This window comes from Takifugu flavidus, unplaced genomic scaffold (genome assembly GCF_003711565.1).
Source record: "Takifugu flavidus isolate HTHZ2018 unplaced genomic scaffold, ASM371156v2 ctg578, whole genome shotgun sequence".
In the NCBI taxonomy this organism is placed as follows: Eukaryota; Metazoa; Chordata; class Actinopteri; order Tetraodontiformes; family Tetraodontidae; genus Takifugu; species Takifugu flavidus.
In genome coordinates, this window is record NW_026622191.1 from 11,047 (window position 1) to 25,863 (window position 14,817).

The following is a 14,817-nucleotide window of genomic DNA, read 5'->3' on the forward strand; positions in this document are numbered from 1 at the left end:
TGTTGAAATAATAAAAAAACTGTTTTAGCTGTTTTAATTAGAGGAGTTGAATCTTGTTTGATTTTCTTGAAGACGTTTCACCTCTCATCCAAGAGCCGTTATAGGTTGATTTGATGATATGACGCTCATAGGCTATACAGCCTTTTCTTTTTGGGGGGAATGGATTGGAGGCGGCTCCCTCATCGCTAAATCTACAAACGCCACCAGTATTTCAAGAAAATAAGTTTGAGTATATTATCATTATCTTTTCAAGACTGCATTTTGGATTGTAATTTTGTTAATCTGGGGTGGCATTACTTTTTTTTTTTTTACTCTTGACCTTTTTTTTAAAAAAAAAAAATCATGTTATGTCATACAGAAGTTGTTATAAACTTTAAAAACAAATAAATGCTATGTCCAAATTCCATTCTTTGGAAAACACTTTCTTCACACTTTATTACACTTTGTAATAAAGTATTTGTTTTACTGTTAATGTTTTACTGTTAATTTGCAGAACCATTGTTGCACTAACCTTTTTTAAACAAAAGAAATGTAGTCATCAATTAACCAGATATTAATAAATAACCAGATGAGAAAAAATAAAAGTATTGAATGTTTTTATATTAGTAAAAAAAAGGCATCAAGTTGATCTATCCACAGGCGTCAGGGCTTTTATTTTTGCGGCCATCCTGGTTTGTGGTGCCAACTCAATTGAAATTTTCAGGGCCGATAGTTAAAACCAGCCAAACCAGTCAAACTTTTCTGTCCTTTTAGGAAGGGCCAATGCATGTCCAACCGTCCTTAGGGTATTGACAAAGCAGGTATAATTCAAGGTGTTGTCCCCTGTCTGGAACCCATCATTCAGCTGGTCTTCTCCAGAGTTGTCTGGCTGGACCTCTGCAGGGTTCTCCTGAGAGACAACTGTCTCTGGTGGGACAAGTTCAGGTTTTTCCAGCTGGTCCACTGCATAGTTTGTCAGCTGAATGTTCTCCAGACATGGTTCCTTTGAAGCAGCTTCCTCTTTCACATTGAAGAACGGATGCTGTAGAGCCTCCACGGGCGTAATTCGCTGGTTGGGGTCGACCTGCAGCATGTTTTTGATGAGATCCATAAATAGGTCCAGACCAGTTGCATGTTCTTGCTGAACTGATAGCATCCCCACAACATCATCAAAACAGCTGAAGTCCTCCTCTTTTTCACTGATCCCGTACTCTTCTGCTGTCTTAATTGTCCACCTTGGATGATCATTTGTTCTTCTATTGAAGAATTCTTCAGTTTGCTGGCCCTTGTCCAGTACATGGTCTGGTGGCTGTCCCAAAATTTTGACCACAGAATTTATTATACTGTACCGCCTACTGTATGGAAATAGATCAGTTCCGACAGCCAGTTTGAAAGCAGTAACCCCCAAAGACCACATGTCCAAAGCCTCATTCATTTCAGACTCCAGGAGTACCTCTGGAGAGCTGTACATCTTGGTGAACATTAAGGTCTCAAAGTCAATATTACCGGACATCTGGGCCCCACCAAAGTCCACTAACTTTACTTGCAGTGGTTTTTCATGGTGGTCCACAATCATGACATTTTCTGGTTTAATGTCCATATGTATAATCCTGAAGGTTTTTAAATGATGAAGAGCCATAACGAGTTGTTCTGCATCTCCCTTTCCATCTCTACATCCTCCTAAATGGCTGTGTTAAAGAAAAAAATACCAGCTACAGGTTATTAGTAGAAAAGAAAAAAATCTTTTCCCAAAGTTGAACTTGTCACATGAAGGAATTAGCATACCCAGGGGCTCAGCTGGGGCCTTCATGGGATGCTCAGCAGGTGTGGAAGATGTGGTGGGCTGCTGCCTCTTCAGCAGGTACTGCTGCAACCTGAACATTCATGTAGCTAGAACGCAGCGCTTGCCTATGACAAAATCGGCATAGCCATCACCTCTGCTGTCCCAGATCTCCTTCCACGTGCTCTAACTCACATAACTCACAAATGACTGTAGGCTGTCCTTATTGTGGCTTTCAGCCATACAGAGACCTGCTGCTTCCTCATTCTGCACGTTCTTGATAAGATACAAGGTGTATCCTACGTCATTCTGCAAAATAAATCTAATTACTTCCCTTTATATTTACCAAACTGCAGGACATACCGTCTCCCAGAACCTCCATCTTATCTGAGGGACCCCCCCGCCCCCCCTTTGTGGGATGACGGCCAAAGCGTTCTGCCGTACGAGGTCCTCCCTCGTGGCCACAGACTTGTCCTGAGGAGTAGAACTCACCCGTTTGGCTTCATCAGATGGCTCCTGGAGGAGAAACCCAAGAGGCCCCTTGCGGAACACGACCTGAAGTTTTCCAGGGAAAAAGGCGACTTGCTTCTGCATGTTGAGCTGACATAAAGGAAAAATGTCTATTAATTTTCTCATTTTTACTTGACACTCATAAAACAGTTACACTCATTTTTCAAATCACACCTGATAAATGTGATCAAAGGAATCTTAGGCCAGTAAAAGATGAAGTGTGGTACCATGTGTAAAGCTCTGTGTGTGTGTGTGTGCATGCGTGTGTCTCTGTGTTTTTGAGTGTGCGCCCACATGCATTTATCATGTAGGTGTGAAAGTGTAAGATCAAGGTTGTTGGGGTGTCGATTCAGGAGTTCAGAAGGTCAGTACCTGGTGTGTCTAGGTAGGAAAAGACTGGGAAGAGATGTGGAAAAATACTGTGGGCATGGGGGGGTTGTGTGGGTGTGTGTGTGTGAGAAAATGTTGGGGGGGGGGGCAGGAGGACAGTATCCCCTCTCAAAGACATTGGAAACAAAAACACACATTTGATGTATTAAAATGTAATACTACTACTACTAAATAATAATAATAATAATAATAATAATAATAATATAATAATAATACACCACACACAAACCCACAGAGACAGACAGACAATAAGTTTAAATTCTGATGTGTAGAATGACAATATTAATTCATAATTCAAGACTTTATAACAATTCTTTACTTACGGTGCTGAAACACATCGTTTACAACCCAACTACCGAGATTTCAGTGCCACGACAAGTAAATCGGTTACTTGAATATAAAATGTTAAGTTCATTCATCACTATCGTGTAATTTAAGACAAGCAACAGATAATATTGAATTATAATCTCAACGAAAACTTTGCGTTTCGTTCATATTTCACTGTAATTTGTCTTTAGCAGTCACTGAGGGTGTAATAAAATGTTGACAAAGTTGGCGACGAGTTATGACCGTAATACAATGTGAAAAACTAGCTTGACAAGATATGATTATATTGTAGCATGACAAATACATTATAATTTAGGGCCAATTATAACATGTTCCTTGCTAATTTAGGACAAAATTGACCACAGCCTATGCACAATTACGAAAAGTTTCCTCATTAATTTAGTAGGAAATCAAGCCCAAACTTACCTTCAGCGAAGTTTACCAAAGAATGAACTTTCCGGAGAGGAGCTGCTCTTCATAGAAACGGCAGAACAGCGCCACGGGATGATAGCGGCCGAAAATATATTGCGTCCGTAGTGGTTTAGGCACTACCATTGAAAATGAATGGGAAACGGTTTAGGGCCGTTTAGCTAAAAAACTCTCGAGGCCCGGGTTCGGGCCATTTGAGAACAGCTGTAACAGAGAACCAGCCAATCAGATTGAAACCTCCTGAAGACCTCAGAGAGAGAGTTCAAATCCTGCTTTGGGCATTACCAAATGGAAGATATTTGATTGAAAAATCCACGATAATAAAAAATATTTAAAGAGCATAGCACTTTCTGTGAGTTTTATGAGCCACAAATGCTGCTCTTTTTAGGAGCACAGAAGTCTGCAAGTCGCAGATATGAACAGGGAAATGCTACGTTATCGGCTTATTCTGTTGCAAATAATCTGATGATACTTGAGTTCTTTAGATATTGTTTTCAATTCAGGACTCGGCCGCCTTTATTTGGCTTTTGCGAAGACAGAAATGTTGACAACAGTATGGACCAAGGTGGGAAATTCAATCTTATTTAAACACAAACACACACACACACACACACACTCAAAAAACATTAAATCTCAAACTATGTTCAATAGTGCAACATTAAATCTCAAACTGTGTACAATATTGCAACATTACATTTCATAACTACATACAGTCGTGCAACATGCATTCATGGCATGTAGTTCATTTTGTCCTTTCCTCCATCCATCTTCGTCTCTCTGCCTCAAAGAAAGGAGTCGCCACAAACTCTTTCCAAGTCATCTCTCGGGCCATCCCCTTGTCCCGATATAGAGAATAGACTTTAGATGGGCAGTAAATGTATTTACCTGCCGCTCCAGGGAACCCTGTATGTATATGCGAGCTGTTTGGTCCCTGTTTAAGAGTTAAATGGCAGAACCTGCAGAGGCGATCAGGTGGCTGGGAGTCGGGTCTCTGTCTCCAAGCTTTTCCCTCCAAATGCTTTTTGGTGGCCTCCAGCTCCCTCTGGAAAAACTCTGATGCGGCAAATTGTTCAAAGGGCATTCTGGGGTCAGAGAGTCCCTCAGCAGCATGTCTGATGCACCTTCCTTGAGCAGTAGAAGTAGCGAACAGGACCCTGCTGATAGAAAAAGTGGATGGAAGATCCATCAGTCCCATACCGAGACTTGGGCTGTCCACAGGCGAGAGAGGTTTTTGTCTGTCTCCTCTTCTGCTCTGGTCGGTGCTGCTGCTGCTGCTTCTCTAGAATGCCCTGCACAATTTTTTCAATGGAGTCCTGCATCAGAGGCTTGGGCAGGGCGGCTGTGGGAGGAGTGACAACAGCTGTCTCCATGATGACTACAGGAACGCTGGTTGTTTTGCTCCTCTACGTCAAGGAGTACCACAGCTGTTGGGTCTCCAGGAGCTTCTCTGGGCTGGTGTTCAGAGAAGAACTGGTGTTCAACAGGTTTACCAGATGCTTCACATAGCAGGATATGTGAAACCTGGTTGTGGGGTGGAGCAAGTTGTTAGGATCGGCCGCAGACTGATGGACAATGTCACATTAAATCTCAAAAATACAGTATGTACAGTAGTGCAACATTAAATCTCAGTGCAATATTAAATCTCAAAAGTATGTATAATAGTGCAACATTAAATCTCAAACTGTGTACAGGAGTGAAACATTAAATCTCATACTATGTACAATAGTGCAACATTAAATCTCATACTATGTACAATAGTGCAACATTAAATATCAGTACAACATTAAATCCTAAACTATGTACAGGAATTAAATATTACGACTAAATAATTGTTGAGATAAATGTCAGAGAGGGAAAAAAAATCCCTTGATCCTGCAGTTCATCGCATCACTACTACAAATCCCAGAATGCATCACTGAGCAAAGCAGAGCAGGCTGCTAATCACTGAAGTGGGGACACCTGGGAGGTGTTCCTGCACTGAAAGCAGCACTCACTCTGCACTGGAGATGGACATAGAAACACTGACAAGAGTAGAAGGCAATTTCAACACATTTGGGTTCCTCCCAAAGACATCACTGGTATGGTAGAAACTTTGATTTGATGATATTTGATGGTGGAGATATTTGTGTTTGAATAGTTTGTTTGCTGAATTGTTTCTTTTTGTATCGTGAAGGTTTTCAACCTAATGCCAACCAAACAATCAAGAAAATAAAATAAAGATTGAGTTGGAACTGAAGAGTTGTTCTAGCGTCCTTTGGGGTTTATGGAACCAGGCCATTTCAAGTTGGGAAGGTGTTGAAATAAATCCAATAACTTGACAGTTGAAAACCACTCATCGCCAACTTTGTCAACATTTTATTCCACCCTCGGTGACTGCTAAAGACCAATTACAGTGAAATATGAACGTGCAGACCAAACTATGTATCGCGAGATCGCTCCAATGGAACGCCAAGGTTGCGTTGAGATTATAATTCAATATTATCTGTTGCTTGTCTTAAATTAACATTTTATATTCAAGTAACCAATTTACTTGTCGTGGCACTGAAATCTCGGTAGTTGGGTTTTAAACGATGTGCTTCTGCATCGTAAGTAAAGAATTGTTATAAAGTCTTGAATTATGAATGAATATTGTCATTCTACACATCAGAATTTAAACTTATTGGTCTGTCGGTCTCTGTGCCCCCCCCAACATTTTCTCACACATACACCCACACAACCCCCCCAATACCCACAGTATTTTTCCACATCTCTTTCTAGTCTTTTCCTACCTAGACACACCAGGTACTGACCTTCTGAACTCCTGAATCGACACCCCAACAACCTTGATCTTACACTTTCACACCTACATGATAAATGCATGTGTACACACACACACACAGCTTTACATATGGTACCACACTTCATCTTTTACTGGCCTAAGATTCCTTTGATCACATTTATCAGGTGTGATTTGAAAAGTGTGTGGAACTGTTTTATGAGTGGAACTGTCTTACTAGTAAAAATGAGAAAATTAATAGACATTTTTCCTTTGTCAGCTCAACATGCAGAAGCAAGTCGCCTTTTTCCCTGGAAAACTTCAGGTCGTGTTCCGCAAGGGGCCTCTTGGGTTTCTCCTGCAGGAGCCATCTGATGAAGCCAAACGGGTGAGTTCTACTCCTCAGGACAAGTCTGCGGGCCATGAGGGAGGACCTCGTACGGCAGAATGCTTTGGCCATCATCCCACAAAGAGGAGGGGAACCCTCAGATAAGATGGAGGTGCTGCGAGACGGAATGTCCTGCAGTTTGGTAAATATAAAGGGAAGTAATTCAGATGGCTTTTGCAGAATGACGTAGGATACACTGTGTATCTGATCAAGAATATGAAGAACGAGAAAGCAGCAGGTCTCTGTATGGCTGAAAGCCACAATAAGGACAGCCTACAGTCATTTGTGCGTTATGCCCTCAGTTTCCAAGAAATCCTTCACAATTCACGCCAGAAGAGAGGATGGAGTGACTGTCTCATCTGAAGACGACCAGCTGGTTGGATTTGGTGCCCGAGCCAAGAGCACGTGGAAGGAGATCTGGGACAGCAGAGGTGATAGCTATGCTGATTTTGTCATAGGCAAGCGCTGCGTTCTAGCTACATGAATGTTCAGGTTGCAGCAGAACCTGCTGAAGAGGCAGCAGCCCACCACATCTTCCACACCTGCTGAGCATCCCATGAAGGCCCCAGCTGAGCCCCTGGGTATGCTAATTCCTTCATGTGACAAGTTCAACTTTGGGAAAAGGTTTTTTCTTTTCTACTAATAACCTGTAGCTGGTATTTTTGTCTTTAACACAGCCATGGAGGAGGATGTAGAGATGGAAAGGGAGATGCAGAGCAGCGATACCTCTGATCTGCAAGTCCAGAGCTGTAAATAAACTGTTACCACATTTGTTTCATGTCAGACAAACAAAGTCCATGCCGTATCTGATTTCTATTGTTTTTCTTTTCATCTCTGTGCAGATGTTATGCCAGTAGCAGCAGCCGAGAGTGCTACCAGGAGCAGAAACAGGTTTCTGAAAAATAGGTTTCAGAGCTGGAGTTTCGTTCCTTTCCATGATGAATTCCTCTCCAAACCTGAAACTTATCTTATTTTTGTGTTCTTCCGAGTTTCTTTAATGTTCTCTTCGTATGTTGGTGTGATAATAACCGTCGTAAGGACTATGAATTGATCCGTACAATGATGAACTTATATTGACTATGAGGAGGGTAAGTGTTTGTTTTTGTTCTCGTTGCATGCTTCGTAGAAAAACAGTTTAGATCAGGCATGGGCAAACTAAGGCCCGGGGGCCACACGCGGCCCGTTAAACGTTTTAATCCGGCCCGCCAAACTTGAAAAATTAAATGAATAAACCTTGTTAATGTTAAATTTTCACTGCAATTCTGGTGTTTTCCCACTAGAAAAAAGACAGTCAGGAGGAGAGTGACGGTGATATCCTGGAGGATAACAGAACTTTCAGTGCTTTAAAACAGAAATGGTTTTTTTTTTTTTTAAAAAGGCACATTTTATTCATTTGATTTTAAGTGTTTTAAGACTCATTCCAAAGTCATATTTTGTCTCTTCATTTTCATTTGAAATTAAAGCACGTTTTCTCCATATCCCAAGATGTGTATTTTTTCTCAATGAGGTGAGGTTACCAAAGCACTCCATCCATCCATCTGCTCCTGGTCCGGCCCCTTTGTCAAATGTTAGAACCCATTGTGGCCCACGAATCAAAATGTTTGCCCACCCCTGGTTTAGATGCACGGGGTACTAACACGCGAATGCATGTTTGTTGACCAAGTCACAATGCTCCTCCTGCTCGGCCTTGAGAGCGGTGATTAATATTGTCATTTCAATTGGTGTGAATGAGACGATTATAATTTTAATTATGTAAAATCCTAAAAAGCAGGAGGAGTAACGATAAGGCTGCTTGAATGTCTACTAATAACGGCGTCTTCACAACTCATTGAATCTGAACCGACTAAACTAATGTTGTCTTTTTAGTTCCATCTGCCACATGCTCCAAACCCCCACCTGGAGATACCACTGAACTACAGGCATCACTAGTTGATGGTAAAAACATTGTAATTCTGTTCATCCAATCAAGTGTTCTGCCAACTGCAGCTGCATTAAATAAAGTAATTTCATTTTTGAAAATTACAAGCTGGCCTTCCTGGTCACAGAGACAGGGAGTCTCACAAAGGTAGAGGAGCCCCACTCAACCTCAGGTATGTTTCCTTTTTTTAAAATTTAGCGCTGATGAACAATGCAATTTCTCTTTGGCGTCTTCCTCCTCAACCGGAGCTACTGGACACGGTGGCCGAGCCCCCATCCCCCAAATTTGTCAAGCTCCATCCATTTTTCATTTGGAAGCCAGAGAGCCACATCATGGTTAGGTTGAGGAACAATTACATCCTGCCATGCCTCCATAGCTGTCCTCGTCCTCATGTGGTCTCTGCAGGCGTGGGAAGACCTCGAGCTGCCGATGTTCATTCATGCCATTATTTTATCTTCACCCTCTCCTCATGTCTTGTCAAGTTATCTCTTATTTTAACTTTCTCCTCAACACACTTCCTCCATCTTTTTCCTTTTCTTCTTGATCGTTGGCCAGTATTTTATCTTTTCCTCACAACTCCGCTGCAAGGTCTGTCAAGTTATTGGCCAATTTCAACACTTCAACTTGAAATGGCCTGGTTCCATAAACCCTAAAGGATGCTAGAACAACTCTTCAGTTCCAACTCAATCTTTATTTTATTTTCTTGATTTTTGTTGGCATTAGGTTGAAAACCTTCGACACAAAAGAACAATTCAAACAAATCTCCACCATCAAATATCATCAAATCAAAGTTTCTACCATACCAGTGATGTCTTTGGGAGGAACCCAAATGGGTTGAAATTGCCTTCTACTCTTGTCAGTGTTTCTTTGTCCATCTCCAGTGCAGAGTGAGTGCTGCTTTCAGTGCAGGAACACCTCCCAGGTGTCCCCACTTCAGTGATTAGCAGCCTGCTCTGCTTTGCTCAGTGATGCATTCTGGGATTTGTAGTGGTGATGAACTGCAGGATCAAGGGAATTTCTTTCCCTCTGACATTTATCTCAACAATTATTTAGTCGTAATATTTAACTCCTGTACATAGTTTGAGATTTAATGTTGCACTATTGTACATATTTTTGAGATTTAATGTGACATGGTCCGTCGGTCTGCGGCCGATCCTCACAACTTGCTCCACCCCACAACAAGGAGTAACTTTTGACCAAAATCTCTCCTTCAACTCCCACATTAAATTAGTCCCTAGAAGTGCCTTTTTTCACCTGAGAAACATTGCAAAGATCAGGAAGCTACTGACGCGGCATGATGCTGAAAAGTTAGTCCATGCATTTGTTACTTCCATGCTGGACTGTTGTAATTCTTTATTATTAGGGTGTCCAAGCAACTTTTTAAAGAAGCCTCCAGCTGATCCAAAATGCTGCAGCCAGAGTTCTGACAGGTATTGATAAAAGAGATCACATAACTCCTGTAATGGCGTCTCTTCATTGGCTGCCCATTTAATTTAGAATAATTTTTAAAACCCTTCTTTTGACCTACAAGGTCCTCAGAGGCCTAGCTCCATCCTACCTGGAGGAGCTAGTGACACGTTACCAGCCCAATAGACCGCTACGCTATCAGAATGCTGGTCTACCTTCGTTTCCCAGAGTCTAGGTGTGATGGGTGCAATTTGGACCCAAAAGCAGCACTCTGGAAAGCTGGAACCGTTGGTAGTGACCCTTTATTAGTACACAGGCAAACAGGAACTCTGGCAGACAAGTAAACACAGGAAACCGTCCGTTCTTCAGGCTCAGGGCCCACGCAGAGTCTATGGGTGTCGAGCTTGGGGATTGGGTTTGAGCAGAGCCGGAATGCGGAGCCGAGGGGGAGGACGTGAACCCGTACAGTTCCGTTTACAGCGGGCAGGAGTGACAGAGAGGGGCTTACAGGCGATGAGGCCGATGAAGTAGCAGAGCCTACTGGGGATGAGCAGCAGCGAAGTCCGGGCCAGTCGGGGCGGTCAGGACCAGGAGAGCAGACAGGAACCAGAAACGCTGGGGCAGAAGTCGTGGTCAGGGACGAAGGCTGGTGAGTAGTGATGTTCCCTCTGACACGGGGCTTCGAACCACGCCCCAAAACTCGGTAGTTTTTTTCTGAAGCACTGCTCCGGAGCTCGCTTCAAATCACGTGACTGATGACGTTTGAACCACTTCACTGCTTCATTCAGACTGAATCAGCTGATTGGTTCGGTTCAATGGGCGGGGCTTTGAACAATTGGCGGGTCTCAGTTGTGTTTAAAAATGGATGAAACAGCGCAATACGTTGCCTATCTGGTCAATACCTTTTTGGATTGATTTGATTAGTGTTCGTATTGCTTTCGGTTCGTTTTCTTATTGCTTTGCAATAGAACCAACCAGGAAGAGATCTCAAGTCTGGGACCACTTTGAAATGGTGCTGCCGAACAAGGCAAGTGTTACAAACATATTTTTCAACTCTTATTCACACAGTAACAAATAATAAACCACACACACACACATCTCATTTTCAATTTGCAGGTGAAGTGTTTGCTTTGTTCCCGACATCAATGATGAGGCATTACCGAGCCAAACATGAGAATGAAGCTGGTGGTGCTGCTGTGATGACGTTTCCACCAGGTGAGTGGGTGCTGTTCCAGGCAATATATTAAGAGTAACTTTGAAATTTTACTGTGCAGGTTTGGGTGTATAAAATTAATTAACTAAATTAATCTTGTTCTGCTAACTTCCATATTTTAGGTAGCAGGAAGCAGGAGCTTGATGAAGCTCTAGTGGATTTCATAGTGAAAGATTCCCAGCCTTTCACTGTGGTGTCTGATCCTAGCTTCTGTGCTCTGGTGGCTAAACTGGATCCCACATACACCCTTCCATCAAGGCAGACAGTTAAAGCCATGGTGGAGAGGAGGTATGTGGAAGAAAAGGAGAAGGCCAAGGCAGCCCTGCAGAATGTTGAGTGTCAGCTTGACCGCAGATATGTGGACTTCCATCAACATGGATGCGTATCTCGCTGTCACCTGTCATGCTATTCATGCAGGTGAACTCTCCACTACCCTGGTGGGAGTTCGGCCTTTTCCTATCAGTCACACAGCAGAGAACATCGCTGGAACTGCTTGAGAGCTTTTAAGGGAATGGTGAAGAGAAGGTGAAGTGCTTGGTGACTGATGCAGCAGCAAATATGATTGCTGCAGCAAATATTCTGCAGGTGCGGCATGCCGTCTGCCTGGCTCACGCACTAAACTTAATTGTCAAAAAGGCCATGGATGCTACTCCTGGGCTAGATAATATAAGATCAAAAACGAGGCGGATGATCACCCATTTTAAATCAAGCAACACCGCTAAAGAGAAGCTGCAGCAGATCCAGGTGCAAATGGGCCGTCCTGTCACAAAACTAATAATTGAAGTAGACACAAGATGGAATAGCACCTATGAGATGCTGCAGCGTTTTTATGAGCAGAGGGATGCAGTTGTAGCTGCTCTGACCACTCTGCCCATAGATTTTGACCTACTGACTGCAAATGACTTTGAGTGTGCATCTGAGTGTATGAAGATACTGTCACCTTTTCATGCTGCCACCGTAGAGCTCTCACATGAAAAGAGGGTGTCGGGATCAAAAATAATACCCCTGATAAAAATGCTGAACCATGCTTTGAGTGAGCTGATGGCACAGAACTCAAACAAAATGGCAAAAGACCTTGGCATAAACCTCAATAGAATTATGAATGATAAACTCGGTGGGATAAAAACCACAAGCATCTTCTCTTTATCATCATTACTTGACCCAAGATTTAAAACACTCGGATTCCAAAGCCCTTCAAATGCCGAGTCAGCTGTGCACTGGTTAAAATCGGAGTGTGCGGCATTGTTGCCGAATACACCCACCGAAGAGGACCCGCCATCCACTTCAACAGCACAGCCAGAACCAGCTGCTTCTTCTCAAGGTACAAAAATTATAGAATTTGGATCAATAGATTTATTTGCATTGATTCATGTACGGAGTAAACTTTATGTAATGTTTTAAGTCATTGATCTGTGGAAGCTGTTGGACAGGGATGCTGAAGAAGCAAGAGCGTCCAGGAATGCCACCGCTGATGCCATAGTGGAGGTGCAGCGTTATCCGTCAGCCCCTCCACTTGAATGATCACAGGACCCTCTGGTGTACTGGACGACAAACAAAGCCCTATACCCAAACCTGTACCACCTGGCAAACCAGTACCTCGCAACACCAGCATCCTCTGTGCCCTGCGAGAGGGTGTTTTCTAAAGCTGGGGAAATAGTTTCAAAAAAGAGAAACCGCCTCAAACCCTCGACTGTGGAGAAACTGTTGTTTTTAAATAAAAATGCATAAGCACACCAGTTCACCCAAGCACCTTAGGCCCATACCCCCCATCTGTTCCTAAAATATATAGAAAAATAATACATCAAAAGTGCACGCTTGCTGGGTTAACCATTTACATGGCTGCAGTACAACCAATGCGCCAGCAGATGACCCCCGCGTTCGAAATGATTGAAGCTTCGAGTAATGAACTAATTTTCAAAACAACGGTCCAAAAGGGTTCAAAGCCTCATGAAGCCTCATTTGGACATCACTACTGGTGAGTTTACCGGGAGAGAGGCAGTGCAGGCAGGTCAGGGGCAAACAGGTTCGGCAACAGGAGGTCAGGCAAAGTGCTGGAGAGTCTTGCATGGAAACGCTGAAGAACAATCTGGCAAAGACTGCGAGTGCAGGGGAGGCTTATAAACCGGGCTATTGGAAATCAGCTGCAGCTTTGCTTGCACGTGAGTGGAGTTGAACTGACGGGGTGGGAGTGGCTGGCAGGTAGAGTGGAGCAGAGGCAGGGAGAGTGGAAAATTACTGGGGCAGAGGGACAGGAAGGACCTGGGGGTATGGGGCTGTGACACTAGGAGTAGAATGGGGGGCTGAGCATTTAGCTACCAGGCCCCCCTGCTATGGAACCAGCTCCCTGTGCAGGTACGGGAGGCTGACTCCATTGCTACTTTTAAGATCAGACTTAAAAAATACCTCTTTGAATAAGCTAACCCTAACCCTCCCCTCCCCTCCTCTCCTTCTCCTTCTCCTTCTCCCTCTCCCTCGACCCAGCCGGCCATCAGCAGGAGGGTCCCCCTACATGAGCCTGGTCCTGCTCAAGGTTTCTTCCTGTTAAAGGGGAGTTTTTCCTTGCCACTGTTGCTTGTCTGGGGTTAGGCCCTGGGATTCTGGAAAGCGCCTTGAAACATTTTTGTTTGTATAAGATGCTATATAAATAAAGATTGATTTGATTTAATTCATGTACATAGTTTGGGATTCAATGCTATGCTCTTTAAACATTTTTATTATTGTGAATTTTTCAATCAAATATCTTCCATTTGATAATGCCCAAAGCCGGATTCGAACTCTCCCTCAGAGGTCTTCAGGAGGGTTCGATCTGATTGGTTTGTTCTCTGTTACAGCTATTCTCGACTGGCCCACACCGGCTTGGGTTCGATTCCTGGCCAATGCACATTGCTTTTAATTTGATTTTATTTATGGGAGTTAAATCTTGTTTGATTTTCTTGAAGATGTTTCACCTCTCATCCAAGAGGCGTTATAGGTTGATTTGATGATATGACGCTCATAGGCTATACAGCCTTTTCTTTTTGGGGGAAATGGATTGGAGGATGCTCCCTCATCGGCACCTGGACTGTCACAAAGCTAAATCTACAAATGCCACCAGAATAAGTGTTTCAAGAAAATAAGTTTGAGTATATTATCATGATCTTTTCAAGACTGCTTTTTAGATTGTAAGTTTGTTAATCTGGGGTGGCAATACTTTTCTTTTACTCTTGACCTTTTTTAAAAAAAAAGAAATTCATGTTATGTTATACAGAAGTTGTTATAAACTTTAAAAACAAATAAATGCTATGTCCAAATTCCGTTCTTTGGAAAACACTTTCTTTACACTTTGTAATAAAGTCTTTGTTTTCCTGTTAATGTTTTCCTGTTAATTTGCAGAAACTTTGTTGCACTAACCAGCTCTTTTTTAAACAAAAGAAATATAGTCATCAATTAACCAGATATCAATAAATAACCAGATGACAAAAAAAAAGTATTGAATGTTTTTATATTAGTAAAAAAAAGGCATCAAGTTGATCTACCCACAGGCGTCAGGGCTTTTATTTTTGCGGCCATCCTGGTTTGTGGTGCCAACTCAAGATACGCAGATAGTTAAAACCAGCCAAACCAGTCAAACTTTTCTGTCCTTTTAGGAAGGGCCAATGCATGTCCAACCGTCCTTAGGGTATTGACAAAGCAGGTATAATTCAAGGTGTTGTCCCCTGTCTGGAACCCATCATTCAGCTGG

General features: G+C 42.8%; 2 protein-coding genes across 2 annotated transcripts; one reads left to right on the forward strand and one right to left on the reverse strand.

The window, feature by feature from the left end:
- Positions 1-579: 579 nt before the first annotated feature.
- LOC130520899 (homeodomain-interacting protein kinase 2-like) lies at positions 580-2,649 on the reverse strand. The gene is made up of 4 exons (XM_057024596.1): positions 2,252-2,649; positions 1,964-2,068; positions 1,765-1,887; positions 580-1,667 (listed from the first exon to the last, which is right to left on the reverse strand). Exon 4 carries the CDS (start codon positions 1,616-1,618, stop codon positions 713-715), a length of 906 nt encoding a protein of 301 aa, XP_056880576.1. The 5' UTR covers positions 1,619-1,667; positions 1,765-1,887; positions 1,964-2,068; positions 2,252-2,649; the 3' UTR covers positions 580-712.
- An 8,807-nt stretch (positions 2,650-11,456) lies between these two features.
- Positions 11,457-12,895, forward strand: LOC130520897 (uncharacterized). Its single transcript, XM_057024595.1, has 2 exons — positions 11,457-12,417; positions 12,499-12,895. Exons 1-2 carry the CDS (start codon positions 11,655-11,657, stop codon positions 12,615-12,617), a joined length of 882 nt encoding a protein of 293 aa, XP_056880575.1. The 5' UTR covers positions 11,457-11,654; the 3' UTR covers positions 12,618-12,895.
- The last annotated feature ends 1,922 nt before the right edge of the window (positions 12,896-14,817 follow it).

Coding starts and splice junctions, on each gene's coding strand:
- LOC130520897 (XM_057024595.1), top strand. CDS start 11,655: ATGATTGCTGCAGCAAATATTCTGCAGGTGCGGCATGCCGTCTGCCTG. Junction 12,418..12,498: donor ACCAGCTGCTTCTTCTCAAG/GTACAAAAATTA, acceptor TAATGTTTTAAG/TCATTGATCTGTGGAAGCTG.
- LOC130520899 (XM_057024596.1), bottom strand. CDS start 1,618: ATGGCTCTTCATCATTTAAAAACCTTCAGGATTATACATATGGACATT.